General features: G+C 33.6%; 3 protein-coding genes across 4 annotated transcripts; all 3 read left to right on the top strand.

Moving 5' to 3' along the window:
• Positions 1-3,314: 3,314 nt before the first annotated feature.
• LOC132723893 (semenogelin-2-like) lies at positions 3,315-7,902 on the top strand. Of its 2 annotated transcripts, none has more exons than XM_060708702.1 (2): positions 3,315-3,369; positions 6,195-7,902. In XM_060708702.1, exon 2 carries the CDS (start codon positions 6,712-6,714, stop codon positions 7,279-7,281), a length of 570 nt encoding a protein of 189 aa, XP_060564685.1. In that variant the 5' UTR covers positions 3,315-3,369; positions 6,195-6,711; the 3' UTR covers positions 7,282-7,902. Both variants share the same exon structure in this region, with proteins under 2 accessions (XP_060564685.1, XP_060564686.1).
• A 2,905-nt stretch (positions 7,903-10,807) lies between these two features.
• On the top strand, positions 10,808-15,179 carry LOC132723897 (lim and transglutaminase domain protein ltd-1-like). The gene is made up of 3 exons (XM_060708706.1): positions 10,808-11,129; positions 11,737-11,981; positions 14,096-15,179. The coding sequence occupies exons 1-3, from the start codon at positions 11,121-11,123 to the stop codon at positions 14,691-14,693; spliced, it is 852 nt and encodes a 283-aa protein (XP_060564689.1). The 5' UTR covers positions 10,808-11,120; the 3' UTR covers positions 14,694-15,179.
• A 2,438-nt stretch (positions 15,180-17,617) lies between these two features.
• LOC132723894 (uncharacterized) lies at positions 17,618-18,808 on the top strand. Its single transcript, XM_060708704.1, has 3 exons — positions 17,618-17,882; positions 18,203-18,394; positions 18,674-18,808. Exons 1-3 carry the CDS (start codon positions 17,631-17,633, stop codon positions 18,722-18,724), a joined length of 495 nt encoding a protein of 164 aa, XP_060564687.1. The 5' UTR covers positions 17,618-17,630; the 3' UTR covers positions 18,725-18,808.
• Positions 18,809-20,484: the final 1,676 nt, after the last annotated feature.

Raw genomic sequence — 20,484 nt, 5'->3', positions numbered from 1 at the left:
TCTGTCCATTACAAAAAATGTTTGGGTTATTCCTTGAAACCTACTGGTGCAATTTCATCCAAACATTACAGGAATGATCAGTACCAAATCTAATTGTGTCATCTGCATTTTCCAGTTCAATGGTTTTTGTCAAAGTTATAGCTTTTTAATGACTTTAAAGTATGAATCTGGACTACTTTTCGTGTACCACTAATGCACTTTGAATGAAACTTTACAGGATTGTTACCTCAAGCACATGGGGCGACGGTGGCCGAGTGTTTAAGGTCGTTGACTTCAAACCACTTGCCCCTCACCGCTGTGGGTTCGAATCCCGACAGGGACTTTGGATTCTTTCATGTGAGGAAGCTATCCAGCTAGCTTACAGAACGTCGGTGGTTCTACTCATGTGCCCGTTCATGACTGAAATAATGCAAGGAAGGGCACCTGAGGTCTTCCTCCACCAGTAAACCTGGAACGTCGCCAAATGACCTATACTGTGTCGGTGCGACGTAACCCCCCTCCCCCCCCCCCCCAAAAAAAAAAAAAAACAACAACAAAAAAACAACAACCTCAAGCACTTGCCATATTACACAGGTTTTACAGTTGAATGGTTTTTGGCTGAGTCATGGCCCTTGAATTAAAAAAAAAGGCGTTAATGATTTTTTGTGTTTTCTGCTACACAAAAGCTACATCATGCTACAAAGTAGCCGCGACATGTAGGGAACAAACTGTGCAATCATCCCTCAATTCAAGTGCTTAATTGGCTCTTGTGATCAATGATATTGCTCTTGTAAATATAACAAATTGTATACTTATACCAAACATAGTAAAAAAAATGGCGGCATGGTTGTATGGTCAACATCTTGAATAGGCTCAAGCCTTATCAGAGGCAATTCATTTCTTTGAGCAAGAAAATATAGTCCTTGCTTATCGCTGGTTGTTGGTTCCAGGAATGGATAAAAGAGTATGACTTTAAAGTAATGGCTTCATATTCAATGAAACTGTTTGAACTAAACGCAACTGATCACACATGATATTAGTTTACAGATGGTAGTAGGCCACTGAGTAGTACAATGCAGCTTATGCAGAGTGGGCATTGGTAGAGCAATAACCTTTTTATAGCAATAATATCGAAATTATCCGTCCATGGCAAGTATTTGCCATAAATTTAACATCTGTAGAGCAACAGATCGCAGTAACAATCAAAATCTTTGCCCCCATCATCCCCGCAAAAAGAAAGAAAGGGGAGTTGCTCTGCCTTGGTTGAACAGTATACACTAGCCCTTTACAACAGTTTGGTTTTAATTTCTCGCAACAACGTGTACAATGTAAGGTTAATTTACTCTCTCTCTCCCTTTGATCGAGAGTAAATTAATTATTATCTAATCTAATATAACAAAACAAAGCCAAACATAGGAATGACACTCTGTATTTGGGAGTAATTATCGACAATTCAATCGAGCAAATTCTTTATTTTAATCTTGTCCAAGTCAAATAGAATTAGAATTCTAAAAGGCACTGAAACAAGCTTTGTTACAGGAACATGAAATTTGGTCAATAATAGCAGTGAAGTCCGATTAAAAAAATCCATCCCTTTATATTTTTATAAATGGATGGTATGGGATGGGACATGTAAACAAATAATAAATCAATGCGTAAGTTTATTCCAATATCTATCAAGAAGTCCATTTAAATTAAGTACTCTTATAGATATAATAGTAAACAGTACATTATTTACATACTTTTTATTATGTTTGTACAAAATGTCGACCTGTTCGGATTTGTTTATCAGTGGACATTTTTAAATGGATTAACTTAGTAATTATCAATGTTTTCAATCTGAATTGTACCGGAATCGACTTTATTTTCCTTCTGATGTCGAGGATATAAATTCGTTATACATTATCAAAGATTACACTCTCTGTTATTGTTTATACCCACAACTATTATGTCTGATGCTATTATAAATAATAGCTGAGATGTTCCGATTGGTCCATCCACAAACCTTCAATATTGGTCATATCATAGGCGGGTCACCGAGGGACGAATATTCCGATCCGAACCGCAAACATATGTCAGATGTTTTTTCTTGCATATTCTACCATATTCGATTATATTTTAAATTCTTTATCTTTATTTTCAATGAAAATTTATATCATTACAACCGTATAACTACTTTCTTACAACAGCGTATTAATTACAACAAACATTCATAACGGTAAAATGACGTCATCCTAAGCGTGCCATTGTAAAGCACGCGACTCATCTGGAACCCCCCATGCCAGATGAAATTTCCGGCATGGGTAAAACTCACGGAAACGCCAATCTGATATGCAAGAATATGCTTTCTTGCATATCAGACTGGCGTTTCCGTTAGTTTTACCCATGCCGGAAATTTCGTCTGGCATAGGGGGTTCCAGATGAGTCGCGTGCTGTACAATGGCACGATAAAGATGACGTCATTTTACCGTTATGAATGATTTTGTAATTCATACGCTGTTGAATGAAAGTAGTTACGGTTGTAATGATATAAATTTTCATTGAAAATAAAGATAAAGAATTAAAAATATAATGGAATATGATAGAATATGCAAGAAAAAATATCTGACATATGTTTGCGGTTCGGATCGGAATATCCGTTCCTTAGGTCACCCGCCCATGGGCGGTAACTCGGCAAGCCTCGTTACCGCCCAATGGGCGGGTCACCTCGGGACGGATATTCCGATCCGAACCGCAAAATATGACAGATATTATTACTCCAAAATCTCCTTGGTATATTTTTATTTCGGTCCTGTAAAGCCATTAGGCAGATAAAGCTCAAGTTTAATGTTCAGTTGTGTTTTTTTTTCTGTTAATAAAACTTTACAAAACTTTACGTGTCCAGTATGGATTCAAGTGTCTTATGAGTAATTTGAGTATGGCGGTTGATCAAACTTTGTCGCATTTTCATCATTTTGACTTAAAGCCTAAAGCACGAAATAACGACAAAGTGATCGCTTAGTTAGTCGTATTTTTGTGTTTTCACCAGAGCGAATTTTTGTTTGGGGGGAAAAATATGACATGGCACAAAACTGCCACCATCATAATATTATATAAGTTTTAAAACAAATAGGTTCATGTTATGATTCTAAAGATAGGGTTCGAAATGTCATGTAAAAAGGAGTCTAAGTACCAAGGGTTCGAGAAGGCATGGGGTCTAAATGTCTTACTTGCCATGTGATAAAGGACGATCAATATTCTTAAAGATAAGTTTTATATTAAGGACACAAATATTCGTAGATAAAAAACCCCTTAAAATTGAAACAATTCAATAAACCTATCTCAAAATCATTTTCCCCGATTACAAAAAGGATTCGACTGAAAAACTGAAAACGGGACATCTAACAATTTGTAAGTAAAATAAAAATATCTATGCAAGTTTGTTAAAAAAATTATATTACGTTCTGTAGAGTCTTTAAGGTTCAATTTAAATATTTTTCAAATGTATATGTAATTATACATTTTTACTTTGTAGATTGAAAGAAGGTACAAGGAGGAAAATGAAAACTCCTTTTTGTAAAGCAAATGAATATCGTATATACATTCATTAATGATTCTGAGTTTCTAATATATCTCATTACTTAATTTATACATATTTTATTGCTTTTTTGAACATATGTATACTATTACAATGTATTATCAAAATATTTACATAAAAGTAGCAAAATGGTTGAACCTAAAGTTCTTGAATCACCAGTAAATGGATCTTTCCTGGAATAATGGACAAAGTAAATACTGATAAAAAGGATTTGGGAAAATCATACTGGTATTGTACAAAGAAAAAGAAGAGAAAGGTGGTTCATATAATAGCATACAGTATTTATTAAATAAGTATAAATTATTGCAGGATAGTAAATTCAAAATTTTACTGAAATATGATGGAGTGACGAATTAGCGTCAGAATTACACAAACCGACTATTTTAAAACAAAAACGGAGCGAAGTTGCGGAGTATATTGATGATACTTGGTCTGTTGATTTCGTTGATACGCAAGCATTTTATAAAGATTATATAGAGGATATTTGTTTAGTTCAGTGTAAGATCGAAATATATTTCACCGAGTGAGCAGCAAAAGGTATATTTCACGAGTGGCGCAGCTTTTGGTGTTCACAAGGTGAAATATATTTCGATCTTACACTAAACTAAACAAATTTTCCTTTTATTATATGCATTGAAACGTTTTAAATAGACATTATACCTAATACTGAATGAAAAGCGCGCCAAATAATAATAGAACGTGACGTCATTTACGACGTCACGTCATTAAGTTGGTACCCAGTACTGTGTACGCTGGTATTTCACTGAAACAACGTAAGGGGCTTAAATTCAAAACAGTGAAATTATCAAAGTGGTAATTTCACTGTTTCAAACAGTGAAATTACCAGTTTTATATCACTGATATATTTCTATAAACCACCGAAAAGCATGTAATAAAAAGGTTCAAAGTTCTGCCTGAAAATTACCGATGTTTTTTTTTTTAAGTAAATACGTTTGGACAATTTCATTAAAGAATAAAACCGGTAGACTCCCCGAAACTGTCTAAGAAAATGAGTTAAGACCCTTTTGGTTATCCCACCATAACGTTTCTATGACCTTTACTTTTCATATCTCCTGTATTATATCAAATTGTTGAAACTTGGACCTAAGTTAATTTACAAAAATTGTCTTTGAATATTCTACTTTAGCCATGGTGACATATTCTCACCATTTTCAAGATTATTATCACTTTGACTACCTATAGAAGGGAATGAAAACGGCAAATAATAGGAAAATGTAAAGGCACGTCATTGTTGTCAACTTTATAATATGTCATATATTTAAACATAAAAGAAGTAGCTGCCATATAATGCACGACACTGGCCAAACAAGTGTAGCTGTGTAGTTACTTAGAAATCATCCGTTTACTGAGCGCCACCTATCGAATAGTGTACGGTAGCCACCCATGTGGCACTGTTGTTGTTTTGATTGGACACATAAATGTATAATTTAATTCCCTTTTCTAAACAAACTTTAAATTCTCGCTGTTTATGCTTCTATTTTTATTTCATGTTTTCCAGTGTTTAACTGTAATATATCAGATTATTATATTCTGATAAACCACTAGTGAAATTTATAACATATAATTTTCACTGTAGCCTTGCTATATCTCAATGCGGATAAAAAGAAAATCATAACTAAATGGAATAACAGGCAGAAATAAATGCTGTCATACGTATATTTGCTTCTCTAGGAAAAGAAAGTCAATGTCATCATACATAATGTTCAAAATGTTACAAAATTAGAGAAATTTAACAGAACTATATTTCAAACATGATGATGTGAATGCCAAACAAACAAATATCCTTTATATATTTGTTTTATATATTAAATTTACCTATTGTGAGATTACCGACCAAACGTCAAAATGAAACGTTTGTTAGACGTCGGGATTTCAACGTTGGTTTGACGTTGTGTGAAGGTCGCCGATGTCGCGACCAATTTTAAACGTTGATCCAACGTTGTGTCAACGTCTTGTGTTTGCTGGGAGTCAGCCATTAAAAACATGTATACCATATGATAAGTGCAACATGATTTGATAAAAATAGACAAATAAAAATAAGCCAAAGCGGTTAAATTTTGATCCGATTTATTTCCCAGATCATTAATATGAAAAAGGCAAAGCCTCAAAGCGAGCTCGATTTACTTTGTAAGTGCGCAGGACACCAGTCTACACTTCCGTTTCCAATCAGAAGACCTCGGCTTTTATTGTTATCTTGTAATTCGAAACGTTGCGATGTGTCAATTCAGTACTTCGGACGAAAGTTTTCAAAACCATCACTTTCTAGCAGGTACTCGCGTTACCGTTAAGCTTGCTTTGCGAGCAGGCCCTTCGAGCTCGCGATAAAAGATAAATTTAAGTTGAATCGAACAGAACAATGCTAGATAAGGACCCAGATTACAATTCAGTCAATTACCAATTTTAAAGTATATTTAGAATAAACCGAAAGTCGTTATAAATAACGAAAACTTACTAAACAACGCTCTCAGGTCAAAACCAAACAATATTGTCAAAAAAATATGTAATTTCAGCCACTTGTCGAATTAGTATTTCCTCGCTATGTATAGGATAAGTATTTCAAAACTTTTTGCAAGATATGAAATGTAACTTTCATGTAACAATTTTTGTTGATTTATAGATGTGGGTGACGTAAACAGTTTATGAGTTGTGAGAGCTATGGGTGTTTTATGCTCCTCACATTCGACACAGATCAATTATGAAGTATCGACACAGACCAATGATCAAGTATCGACACAGACCAATGATGAAGTATCGACACAGACCAATGATCAAGTATCGACACAGACCAATGATGAAGTATCGACACAGACCAATGATGAAGTATCGACACAGACCAATGATCAAGTATCGACACAGACCAATGATCAAGTATCGACACAGACCAATGATGAAGTATCGACACAGACCGATGATCAAGTATCGACACAGACCAATGATCAAGTTATGACACAGACCAATGATGAAGTATCGACACAGACCGATTATGAAGTATCGACACAGACCAATGATGAAGTATCGACACAGACCAATGATCAAGTATCGACACAGACCAATGATCAAGTTATGACACAGACCAATGATGAAGTATCGACACAGACCGATGATCAAGTATCGACACAGACAATGATCAAGTTATGACACAGACCAATGATCAAGTATCGACACAGACCAATTATGAAGTATCGACACAGACCAATGATCAAGTATCGACACAGACCAATTATGAAGTATCGACACAGACCAATTATGAAGTATCGACACAGACCAATGATCAAGTATCGACACAGACCGATAATCAAGTATCGACACAGACCGATGATCAAGTATCGACACAGACCAATGATGAAGTATCGACACAGACCGATGATCAAGTATCGACACAGACCAATGATCAAGTATCGACACAGACCGATGATCAAGTATCGACACAGACCAATGATGAAGTATCGACACAGACCAATGATGAAGTATCGACACAGACCAATGATGAAGTATCGACACAGACCAATGATGAAGTATCGGCACAGACCGATGATCAAGTATCGACACAAACCAATGATCAAGTATATGGTCACAGAGATTACGAAGGAGTCTACGACGACAAAGAAGTAATTGAACTAAATTCTTTATTTATATTAATTTATCGGATTGTTAATCAAGTGAGTCGAACGAATAAAGGTCTATTACTTTTAAAAGCGAGATAAAATGGTACGACGGAGGAAAGTGACAAATAACATCAATCGCAACTTTTCGGCCCTTTCCGTCAGTCTTCGGATAAGGACCTCGAAACGTACGACATTTCGGTAGAAACTAGACATGTAAACAAATAGTTATTTAATGTTGGGAGTTGTTGACAAGTTTATTTCCAATATATTAAGTAAATGCCCACCTAAACTAAGTAAATTCATAGATACAAAAAGAAAACAATACATTATTTGTGTATTGTAAAAACCAAAAGTACAAAATGCCAATTAACCTGTTGACATTTAGCCGCATTTGTTTAAAATTGTACATCAGTAGGCATATTTAAATTAAAATGGTTGTCAGACATATTTTCAATCATAATTGTATCGGAACAGACTTAATTTTCTTTAGGATGACGTTTTACAGTATCGAAGATTACACTTTTTTATGTATACATTTGAAACCACTACTTTCACTCCGTATTATTTCCGAGTTTATTATAGATAGAAGCCGAGGACGTTCCGATTGAAACATGGGTAAGAGCCAGTTTGTTATGTTGTACTTTTTGTTCGAACAATATAGTGCATGCTGAGCAGGAGATATTATACAATTATTGACAATATGATGTGAATATCACATCATATTCAATCGCTCACTGGTCAATAATTGTTTTATTATATGAATAGGCTAAGAAATAAAAAAAAATCACAAAAATTACAACCTTATATACATGTACAAATTTTGCCTTGTTGAAACGCGGGAACAAAGACGCAAGTGTTAGGCGTGCAACCACTACACGAACGCTGCGCATACAAAAATAATTCAACTTTATACTCATCATTGCGGTGTAGCCCTTTAAGTATAATAGTAAAGTATTGATATTTGAATCGAGAAATATGCCATAAAGAACAAAAAGCAACACTTATTCTTTAATTAACACATGTAGTTAACAGTCTATGTGTATGAGTCTCAATCTATTTTTAGACTGGGAAAATCCAATTCAGCCAGTGAATATGATGCTACACTCGGTAAATATGATTTTATAAAAAGTTCTGTTGACTACTGTTTGGACCAATGAGATTGCAGCTATATTTAGATCATACAATTAAATTGATTATCACATAAACCGCGGCACAGGAATGTAATAAAGCCATTTAATAATCAAAGGGCTGCAGCTCTATGGTATTTTCTGATCTTTGCAATCTAAATCATACTGACTATCTGTATGTACTTTCCTGTATAAGTTTATTTTTATATACTATAATTCATCTTACACAGCGACAGCGTTTAGATTTTCTTCTATAACAGTTTGAGATTTACATATGGAATTTGCATGAAAAAAAAATAGAATTGGCCTCGACTAGGATTTGAACCATAGGTCTCTCACACCTTCAACGAGACCACTTACCTCTGCACCACGGCAAAGTTATACATATGAACCTTGTATAAAAACGAATACATTATGTAATTCTAAATTGAGAATTTCCATTTCGTGTTTGTAATCCTTATTAATTTCGAGGTATTAAATGAGGTTAAAATGATATTCATGATAATCCGAAGCTTTACGGAAATAGCCGAACATTTTTCATTGGGTAAAAAAGATATTCATCCGCGAAATTTGTGATTGTAACCTCATATTTCTATTGATTAATCTAAACTTTTAATGCACTGTAATTCGTTAAATACCTACCTTAAAAAATATTCTTTCTTTTAAATTGCTGGTTTTTAAGCAGTTTTGAGTGAGAACTACTTTGCGTTGTTAGGACTGTAAGGAAATTTTGTGTTAGACCGTGGATGTTAGCTCTGTATTTACTGATCTTACGATCAGAAAATACAAAAACGATATTACACTAGACGATATTACACTAGTGTAATAACACTTTGACGTCACGTAGCGTTAAAGCGCGCTAATGTTAGTGTTACACTATAGGCGCGTCAATGAGAAATGACTCTTGATAACAGTTTACCGTTCTTATTTTATATAATTATGTGATAAATAGAATATTAAATTCGTGTAGATTCAATACTAATTTAATTTTCGGAACAGAAATTATGAAAACAGATATTCTCAATACGCATTTTTTTCTTATAGCAGCGTATGAACATACAACTTCATTCATAAATTTATTGTGCCCCCACTTTAGGGGGGGGGGGATTTAGATTAACCCTTGTTCGTCCGTTCCGTCCGTCCTTCCTTCCGTCTGTTCTCATTTTGTGACGCTCAAAAAGTATTTGACCAAGAGTCATTAAATTTTACAGGAATGTTGCTCATCATGTGAAGTTGTACACCTGAGTATTTTCGTGTGAAATTATTTGGTAGTTGTAGCGTTATTGTCCTTTGTAAAAATTTGCAAAATTCAACTTGTGTCTCAATTAACTCAAAAGTATTTGACCTAGAGTCAAGAAACTTTACAGGAATGTGGCTCAGCATATGTAAATGTGCACCTGGGTATTTTGCGTGGATTTATTCAGTAGTTGTAGTTGCGTGGATTTATTCAGTAGTTGTAGAGTTATTGCCATTGACTTAGTATAATTTGCAATTTTTAACTCGTGTCCCACGTAGCTCAAAAGTTATTTGACCTACAGTCATGAAACTTTACAGAAATGTTGCTCAGCATGTGAAAAAGTGCACCTGGGATTTTTGTTTTGTTTTGTGAAAGTTATTGCCCTTGACTTAATAAAAAATTTGCAATTTTCAACTTGTGTCACACATAGTATTTGTCCTAGGGTCATGAAACTTTACAGGAATGATGGTAAGCATGTGTTGTTGTGCACCTTGCGCTTTGCTTGTGGATTTATCCAGTATTTCTAGAGTTATTTCCTTGGCTTAGTATATACCGTTCCATTATGTTCAGTTATTTGTTCCTTGAGTGCTTGAGTTAGAATCAACCAGTTTTACAAGAATAATGATCAACATCACTGTGAAGCTATGCAACTAAAGTTTTGCATGTGGATTTATTCGTTTTTTTTTAAGAGTTATTGCCCATGACTGAGTATAAATTTGCAATTTTCAACTTGTTTATGCATAGCTCAAGAAGTATTTGGACACATTTCTAGAGTCACTTTACATTACTGTGTACAACGCCATGAATATATTGATAAAATTAAGTGTTTAATTAAATAAAGAAGTTTCAATTTCACCTCGCTTAAAAATGTATCGGACCTGTATACGTTCGACCCACGCACCCGCGCACCCGTACCACCGTAGTCGAGGGCTGATGTCGAACAGTTGTTACTCCGTCTTTATGCCACATGAGTTACATCCATGTCACACCAAGAATTCAATTTGAGAAACAGCACGACTTTACTATTTAATTATGGACCTGAAATGTAAGAAAGAATATCCAAAGCCATTTATCAATGAGAAAAACGTAAACATTTCAAAGACACTTTTTTATTATAAATATCATATAGAAAGGCAATTGTCCTTTTTATTTTTTAAATATGTACCATTAGGTATAAGGTATTTATTGGTTGCATCTTTATTTCTTCTTCTGTTGTAGATAATATAATTATTATACTATAAGTTTTGTCAAACATAATTATCTCCTGCTTTGCTATGAACAAGTACTAATGTTATCAAAAGGGCATTTTAAGGTAAAAATAAACGATTCTGTTTATCTTAAAGTATCAGATTGAAGAAATACCGATAGATTACCCGAAGGCCGCACCACCTGCATCTGACCGAGAAGAAAGTGTTTTTTTAGAGGATATATGGTTTCGTGTCGACACCAATAATAGCACATCTAGTGACTATCGTGGCATTGATAACTGGGATGCATTTTCTGACGTGACATCAATTCTTGAGAGTGACAAAATTGTGCCGAGTATTCACGAATTGTTGGTAATTGATGACCATATGTGTAAGGTATGCAAAGTTACAGTCAATATCATATTGTGTTTATTAAACGAACCTTCGTAGTTAATTAAAGACTTGCATAAGATTTTTCTGCAGTGTTTTAAATTAGAGAAAAGTAGCTTATTGAATTTAGTACAATGAATACCAATAAATTGAACATTTTTCTCTCATTTCCGACGGCACATATATCTTTTATTATGTAATAAGCAATAAGTAACATGTAGCACATCCTTAGTCAGTTGTTTTATAGTTTTGTACGACCATTAACATTTTTGTATTGTCACTAGTAACACAAGTACATTTCTATTTTCCACGCGATGTTACATTACAAATGCTCTACTAATTGTCCTAAAAGTTTTTACTTCGTTCCCGGCATAGACTATTACAAGCAACAATATAGTTCTTGGTCAGACTGCACAAATGTGCAGGTTAACGTGGCCTCTCTACTTTAAGCATTAGCAGATCAGGGTATCATATATCTCAGTAACTTTCTTCAAATGTTCTGCGTATGCAAGATTAAATAAAAACACACAGTTTATTGTACATATTAGTATACTAACCAATATTGATGATAGAGACAAAATCATAATTATGTTTAAACATTTACTTTTTTCAGGCAACGCCTGACTTGCTTGATTCGTATGAAAAACTCTTTGATTACATAAATGATGCCATTGACAAGGAAAAATCGTGTGACTTTCCAAAAATATTGAAAGCGCGGGCAATAATCAAATGGATATCACAGCAAATTTCGACCAAGGTCAATGATGGATATGCTGGAACAGAAACTCCCGGAGGCTTGATTAATCTTTTGAAGGGTAAACGGATAAAGTACTCAAACTGCTTTGCAAGGCTCTGTAGGTAATGATTTAATCTTCCTGTATGTTGACATGATAATTTGGTGCTAAAAATGTCACCATGTCATCTCGAAAGTGATAACGGTCAACGGCGTAACGGTGGGTGATTTCGAATGTTCCTCACTATTTAATGTGTTTTTTTTTCTTCAATTATTTGCAAGCGTCATTTTTAAAAGTTATCAGGAAATTTTAAAGCATTATTTGTAAACTATTTTTGCAAACTTGTTTTCAGTGAATCAATGCCGTTCATGAATGATAATCGCTGAATATATATGTTTTTCCAACGTTTGCTTAATACATTATTTTAGAATGTTTTATAATAAACAAATAGCAAATACATAACGTGGAAGTATCAATAGAACATGTGTGTATATAAATATATAAATTTGCTATTTTTTCACAAATATAAAATCCAACATCTATAAAAATTGGATAATGTCAACGCCCTCATGAAAACACAATGGTAACAGTAAATGCAGTAATGGATTGCCAACGCAATCTCATTTGTTAAAATATTCTTTTATTAACATGAGAAAATAGAGCTTTGAATATTTAATGTACTTTTTGTTAGGTACAAAGCAAGTCAATATACAGTATAACATCCTTGATAATATTTCAAAACGTATTCATTGTGTAGCAATTAATATTAATCCCTAATCAATTTGCGCATAAACAAATTTTCTAAAAGCAATTGTGTGCACAATGCGAGAAACAATATAAATATGTAACATGTTTAGTTACAAACAAGAATATGCATACACGCCGAAAAAAGTCCAATTCGAATGGTTAATATGGCCCAAGACAAAATTGCTTATTGATTAGTGAAGGCCATGTGCAAATACTTTGTGCATTTTTAAAAAAAATATTGTAAAGGGCTAATCTCTTGGAGGAAATATAACAAAAATAAACAAAAAATAACATAAAAAATTGCACACTCGGTTTAATTGTGGTGAATTGAAACGTACTACATTCCTCATTACACCTAGCAACGTCGTAAGCAATATTCGATTCTCAACTCGTAATGTGCTGATATAAATGATCCCGAGGTCTATAAAGATATAAGACATACTGAAGTGAAGTACAGGACAACATTGTACAGATGCAATCGGCTCTTATATATTATATTATGACCTGCTGTTGTATAAAAGTCTGGAAAAGGGATGATCCCCCAGAAACAATGAAAACAACAAAAGAATATGATAATTGCAGACTCTGTTTCATTGAATTTGCTGCTACCGATAGGATTTGCGGTCTTTTTAACTTGACAAAATGGACACTGGGCTCAATAGTTGTTACCGTCTTGAATTTTGATGTAAATGTGAAAATAATTCAATATTTATATTTAGACCGCCTGACCAATGAACAAAATAATGTTTTCATACTGACGTTTAAAGCCAAATTCCTAAGGAAATGAACTCAGTTAAACTTGTCTGCGGATATTGTTATTGTGTTGACCATTATAATCATCGCGTATACACCGGGTGACTTTTAGTTTTAAATATTGGGAGCTTAAAACATATTAAGTTATATTATTAAACTTACAGTATTCTTTTCATTCTTCTTTGTTTCGAACTAATGTACTCAAAAAAAAAAAAAAAAAAAGAAAAAAAAAAAAGAGAATCCCTCTCCGAAAACAAGCAGCTCGTTCATAACATAATACATTAGATAAAATATTTTAAATCGTATATTCAGAAACCGTATTATTATAACAAACAAGTTTAGAATTCAGGCTTTTGCAGTGGATAACATTTATCGTAATTATTATATGTTTAATCTTGGCTAAAAGACCTTCAATATGTAAACGCCGAATGTCTTTTAGTGTTAATTTAGTGTTAGAGTCTATGAGTTTACAGGAGAACAGCAAAAGCTTTGTTACCATAAGAACGGTAATGATGACGTTGATACAAGTGTTGATAATGATTGTAACAACGACGATATTGATAATGACAATGACGAAGACGATAATTTGAACCATATGAAGCTATAAAATCGTAAAAGGTAATATTATAAAAAACAAATAAATCATAACTTTAGGACATCTTTTTGTGTCTATTGTCAAAGTCTTTCGATATGCAGTTTCATCATGTACCCTGTAAATGGCAAATATTGATTTTTTAGACAAGCAGGTCTCAAGTGTGTGATTATAACAGGCCTTTGTAAGACAAGTTCTTATCAACCAGGCGATAAATGGGCCTATCAAATGACCTGGAATGCAGTGGAAGTTGAAAACGGTTGGCAAATTGTGCACCCATATTGGATTTGTAATCCTGTTGGCAACCACAAGCAAGATTACTGGATCAAGAATGATGGAGCTGATCTTGGTGTCAACGCTAACTTTGAAACTTTTCAAGAGCGATACTTCATGCCTAAACCTGAAGAATTCGTCTACGAGTGTTGGGCATATAAAACAGAATGGCAACTTATAGGAAGTAATGCTAATGTAAAAGATTCGAATGAGTTCCTTGAAATGCCTTATTTTCTTCCTCCATATTTTTCTAGTGGTCTTGAGCTTACAAGTGAAAGAAAGTGTCATTTAAAAAGTGACAAAAATGGAGTCTGTGTAATACAGTTTCATTTTCCGCTGGCAAAGGCTGTCACATATCCTTTACAGTATGAACTTTTAGAAATGGAAAGTCCCCCCGGTTGTGAGACAGTTGAATTGTCATCAAAAACGTATTTAATTCAAGAACTGTTGATGGTTATAGCTTTGAAATAAGGTTCTTGCAAAAGGGCGTTTACAAGTTTGTAATATATTGCGGCCCATACCAATATTCCCCACTACGTCTTTGTGAATTCAAACTCGTGTGTTCTGAATTACCTGGCAAGCAAACGGTTTTACCATTGGAATGCCCACTTACAGGTTGGGGTCCGGGCCCATACTCATATGCAGCCGGTTTAATCATTCCTTCCATTTTTTCTGGACGGATTCCTGTACGTGTAGGAAAGGAAATTTGTTTAATGTTTTACCTTAGCCACAAAGACAACCAATTTACCATCAAACTTAGTAATGCTGATGCAGGGTCTATCCGATGTGATCGAGGAAACGGTACAGGAAAGAAACTTGTGATACACGTCACTCTACAGACTGAAGGTGAATGCGCTTTATGTATATGCAGTGCAGCAATGTCAAATAGAGGAGGCATCGAGGAAAACATTGTCTGTACCTACCTTTTGTCAACATTGGTTAAACCAACAGGAATCAATAAGGTGAGATATTGAACAAGACAACTAAAATAAAATTTTATGAACATACACCATTTTTAACATGGAGTACCGAAATAATGAATAGATCGAAAGTATATAAACCATTTTACTGAGGATATGAACGTGCAAATCGAATGGCCTTGTAGTATAACGCCATATGAAGCTTTTTAGTTGGTTTAAATAATTATATGATAGCTGCTTTTTCAGAATTTCATAAGTTTAGGACTTTTGGCATGACTTATACCAAAATACAAAGAAATGCTTTAAAATCTAAAAACACCGTAATATAACATTATAGCATTTAAATAAGCGCCTTTCATAACAATGCCAGATGTTACTTTCGCAAAGATGAAAGTTTTAATAGCTGTCATTAACTTATTTTATTGATATTGAATATATCTTAATTACTAGTTATCGAGACAATATGTAGAATTTTCCAGAATTTGTTATGTATTACTTATGTATCACTTGTTAACAGCAGCAAAACTTTTTTGAATAGGCAAATATCAATATTGCAAGGGACACGATTGAAAAGACGTATTTAAGCCCTGATGAAAACCTTGGTGAGAAAATAAACACAATCAAGGGGCTAGTTAAGCAGTTTCTAAGATTTCTACCATCTATTAAAGAACACATTTTTGTTTTGAACTTGATAGCAGACTTCCTTTCCTTCAAAAAAGGTACATTCTATCAGTCAATATTATTGTAGGGGTGTTTAATATGAAGGCAACTAGGCTCATATCTCGCTTTTAGCCACATTTTGCACGAACTATGTACATGTATCGCATAGATGGTTGTTTAAACTCTCAATTTATACAATACATGTGTAAATCAGTTCTTTCTAGTTTTGACAGTAGCTCGATTAACGCTTTCAACTCGTGAAAACAAAAGCTTAAAAAGGCGTCCTTTCACTGATCAAAAATGGCTATATTTTTGGTATACACGCAAAAGACACATTTAATGAAATAAGTGGTGAAATAAGTGATCTTTACCCTCTTTCACACGGTGGTCTAAGAAATTTTAAAGTGTTGTGGTTTTAGTAAAAGATGCATTTCATGCACGTCGTCCGAAAACTGCAATTTTGCCGAAAATGGTTGAAAAGTAAAAAATTTAATTGCTACTGATGCAAGACTTACAACAAGGCGTTGGTATCTCTGTAGGAGCCGCTCATACAATTCTCAGACGTGATTTAAAAATGAGAAGAATAAGTGCCAGATAGATACCCCATCTCCTTACAAAAAAGCAAAATCTTGCTTTGGTTGAATCTCCAAACATTTGTTAAAACAGTTCCCTAAATACAACAATCGACCTTTTGCAAATATCATCACTGGCGATGAGCCATGGGTTCACTTTTATTAGCCCAAGCGTAAGAAAAATAAACAACAAAATATGGGCAACCAAAGGAAGTCAAAGACCTTACATAGCAAAACGCACCATGAGCGTCAAAAAGGTCAGATATGTAATTTTCTTTACGAATTAAGGTCCTGCTATTTAAATTTCCGTACCAAAGGGTAAACCTGTAAATGCCAAGTTTTATAAATTAAATAAAAAAAATATTTCATAAACCGTCGACCAGCAACTGGTCTCCGTGGTGTCAGGTTGTTGCATGGCAATGCTTCGTCATGCAAAGCGGTTATTGTACGAAAATATCTGAAACAGGAAAAGGTTGTCGAGCATCCTACCCTTCCTATTCGCCTGATCTTGCCCTTTGTGACTTTTCCTATTCCCGAGAGTAAAATACACCTTGCCAGAAGAAAAAATCAAACGCGAAAAAAATCTCAGCTCGGCTATTTTCCAGTGTCTGAACAGTATACTAGTATTTCGAAAAGATTATGAAAACGCATTTAAAAATTGGATTGAAAGACTGAAATTTATTTATCATATGGTGATATTTTGAAGGATTGAGATAATTTATTTGGCACTGTTTAAGCACTTCTGAAAATTTACCCAGTTGCATTCGTATTTGAACACCCCTCGTATAGTGTTTAAATAATAAAAACATTTATGATTCATTGTGAATTTATAAGAAACAGGAGAATGTTAAAAGTTTAAAGGGCATATTTTTAATTAATACAGGACTATCGTTTTTGCGAGAAAAGAATACATATGAGCCGCGCCAGGACAAAACCAACATAATGGGTTTGCGACCAGCATGGATCCAGACCAGCCTCCGCTTTAGCGCAGTCTGATCAGGATCCATGCTGTCCGCTTCCAGTTCCTCTACTTGTTATAGGGTTTACAAGCGAACAGCATGGATGCTCTGATCAGACTGCGCGGATGCGCAGGCTGGTCTGGATCCATGCTGGTTGCAATCGCATTATGTTGGTTTTGTCATGTCGCGGCTCATATATTATGTTCTTTATTTTCATAGAATCCTTTAAATATCACACATTTTAGAAAGTGGAAACCTTTGTATAAATGTACAATTTCAGATCTTAGAGAGTGCAAAATGCACTGTAGGGAAGTCAAAACAAAGAGAATTCTGCATTTTGCTGAGAGGTTTATATACAAGATAGCCTTAGAGGAAGAGATTGCTGAAGCCGAAAAAGTGAGACAAGATATAGCAGCGTTAGGAGAATACTCTGCTCGAAATCCGACCTTACGAGAAGCTATATCGGAAATAGGACAAATGAACCAGCCTCCTCCAAAGGTTATCAACACAGTAAAAGCATTACTTTATCTGCTTCAGGAAATACCGGAAGTATGTACGAGCTAATAATCAGCTTAAAGTTGACAAAAGAGAAAGTAACATTATAAAAAGAAGTCCTAACCATAGCTAAGAATTGTTAGACATTCATATCTAATAAATTATGTATATTTTATTTCTAACAAGAACTATTATTAAAATATACATGTATAGACACTAGCGTGATTCATTTTAAAGTGGGTGTTACTAGTATTTGTGTTTTTGCAATTAAAGCACTATTGACCAACATTTAAGTGCGACACACTTAAGTGTGGTGCCTTTTTCTTTATTGATTTGATTTGTTTTCCACTGAAAAATAAGTTTATATTTAATAGGACTCTAACTGGAAGAATATGGTTTTCATTGTAAAAAAAAGACGCGAAGAAATTCTGACGAAAATGCAACAGGAGGGCTATACTATCGGTATTCCAGAGACGGTTGTTCAAACAGCACATACCATTTTATATAAATATGATGACCATGATGTTAGGATGGCAAGTCCTTGCGCCCATACACTTTACCTATGGGTAGGTAATTCTATTTAATTAAATGATTACTTAGCTATAAATATCTGAGATATGTTTAATTTCGCTTGACATTTTCACGTTACCGAACATGAAGTACTTGCAGAAGATTGGGAGAAACTTCTCACTTTAAGATTATTTTCAAAAATAATTATTCTGATTATCCGCGTATAACAAAGTTTTAAAAAAATACTTACTAGTATATGAAATGCTTTCCTGATTTCTTTCAGTTCAAAGAAAATTGAGTGACCTTATAATTTTATAATTTCTTTCTCTTTGTAGACAAAAGGTATTATTGATATACGGCAAAGAAGAATTCTATCTGGTAATTAACATACAAATTTCATCTTGATCCAAGAACTACCGTGGCAGAAGTACACGATATGACATTTTATTTGACATAAATTTGAAGGAATAATCAGTGAACTCTTGAGATATGTCTTTTAGCAGATATTTATTTGCGATTTTTTAAATTATGTTCACCGTTGTTTTCTCACTTATGACTTATGAGCATTTTTTTTAATTTTGGACCTAACGTTTATTTTCGTGGGCTTGCATGAAAGTGCGACATAGAAGGTTCTATGATTACGACCATAGGGAAACATTGATACATGTTTCTAATTTAATTCTAGAGACATTTTCTGTTTTTTGTTTGTTTGTTTTTTTACTTTAAATTCTACTCAAACCGATGCAAGGCTCTGCAATTTCTTTTATGTTACAATATACACTTTTGATATATTTCCTTATTCTGTATTTAAATGTTTATGTAAACGTAATATTACATTTTTTTTTTAAATTTAAATGTTTAATTAAAAAAGGGTTAGTAAATTTTTTTTATTTGACTTTTAAATTTAAATCAATTAAAAGAACACAATGGATTTATATGCACAATTTTTTAAATGATAGATGCAAAAATTTAGTACCCCAAATTAGAAATTCGTCCCAGCCTTAAAAAGAAAAAAAAAATCCCAAACCCCGTCAAAAAGATATGCCCTCTTTCAATAAAAACAAAATAAAAAATATATAAATAAAAAATATAACAATAGTTTAATAAAACAATCTTTCAATGTAAACATGCCCCGTTCTTTAATTTTTTTTGGGAAAAAATAAAAATCTGCAAAACTAAACTGGGGGAACAGGCAAAGACTATGCCCGGGGAAAGAAATTAAAGCACGGTATTTTTTCCCTGTAAAGTTATTTTCTTACTGGTTTGCGATTTATGATACAAAAAGAATGAGAAAATTTGTTGGTGAAAAAAACCAATCACACAACTATCATCACATATGTACAAAACCGAGTTGAATAACCTCTTTGATTATTTTCAGGTTAAATATATATATAATGAAGTTCCTTGTTAACTGAATAATGTGTAACATATGACTATATGTAACATTGTTAAATATAGAATTGTAGATTGGTCATAGAACGTCTGCAATACATTACATGTAAGTTATTGTTATATTAATTCTTATGTTATGCACAATGTACGGTATTGAGTCGAATACCCTCTACATACATACATATACCTATTGATGAGGAAAATAAATAACATGGAACAAAAAACATCGTTTTGGTTGTTTACTAAATTAAATCAATTACCTTGACTCAGTCTCTACAAAAGTGTTGTTTTTTTCTATCATATAACCATGAAAACATGATATTTAAATTGTTCATTCTTTTATCAGAAATTTTAATAACGACAGTTAGAAAACTTCCGTCTACATTAAAAACTGCTGATAATAATAAAGCGGTAGTTTGGTAAGGATAGTTAATTCAACTTGTAATGCACACACCACAAAATTGACCACCCTACGTTAATGAAAACACTGAAACAATATACATTCCCCTACTGTAGAATGTTAACTATATCAATATGAATACGGTCTAATTTACCATTAAGTTCCGCGTACATGTATATCAAAAATATTGATTTGTTGATGTTATTGTGTCCAAAATATATTACAAATCAAGTTATAACAAGAAAATAAATATAATCGACTATCTGAGTACATGAAATTCGATAATTGGTATACTTTCGAGTGTCACTCTTCATAAAACAGAATGGCAGTATATAAATCGATCTTAAACTAAAA

This window comes from Ruditapes philippinarum, unplaced genomic scaffold (assembly GCF_026571515.1).
Source record: "Ruditapes philippinarum isolate M1 unplaced genomic scaffold, ASM2657151v2 ctg12282_1_1_1_1, whole genome shotgun sequence".
Classification (NCBI taxonomy): domain Eukaryota; kingdom Metazoa; phylum Mollusca; class Bivalvia; order Venerida; family Veneridae; genus Ruditapes; species Ruditapes philippinarum.
The sequence above is the reverse complement of the archived record's forward strand: the minus strand, read 5'-3'. Positions and strand labels throughout refer to the sequence as shown.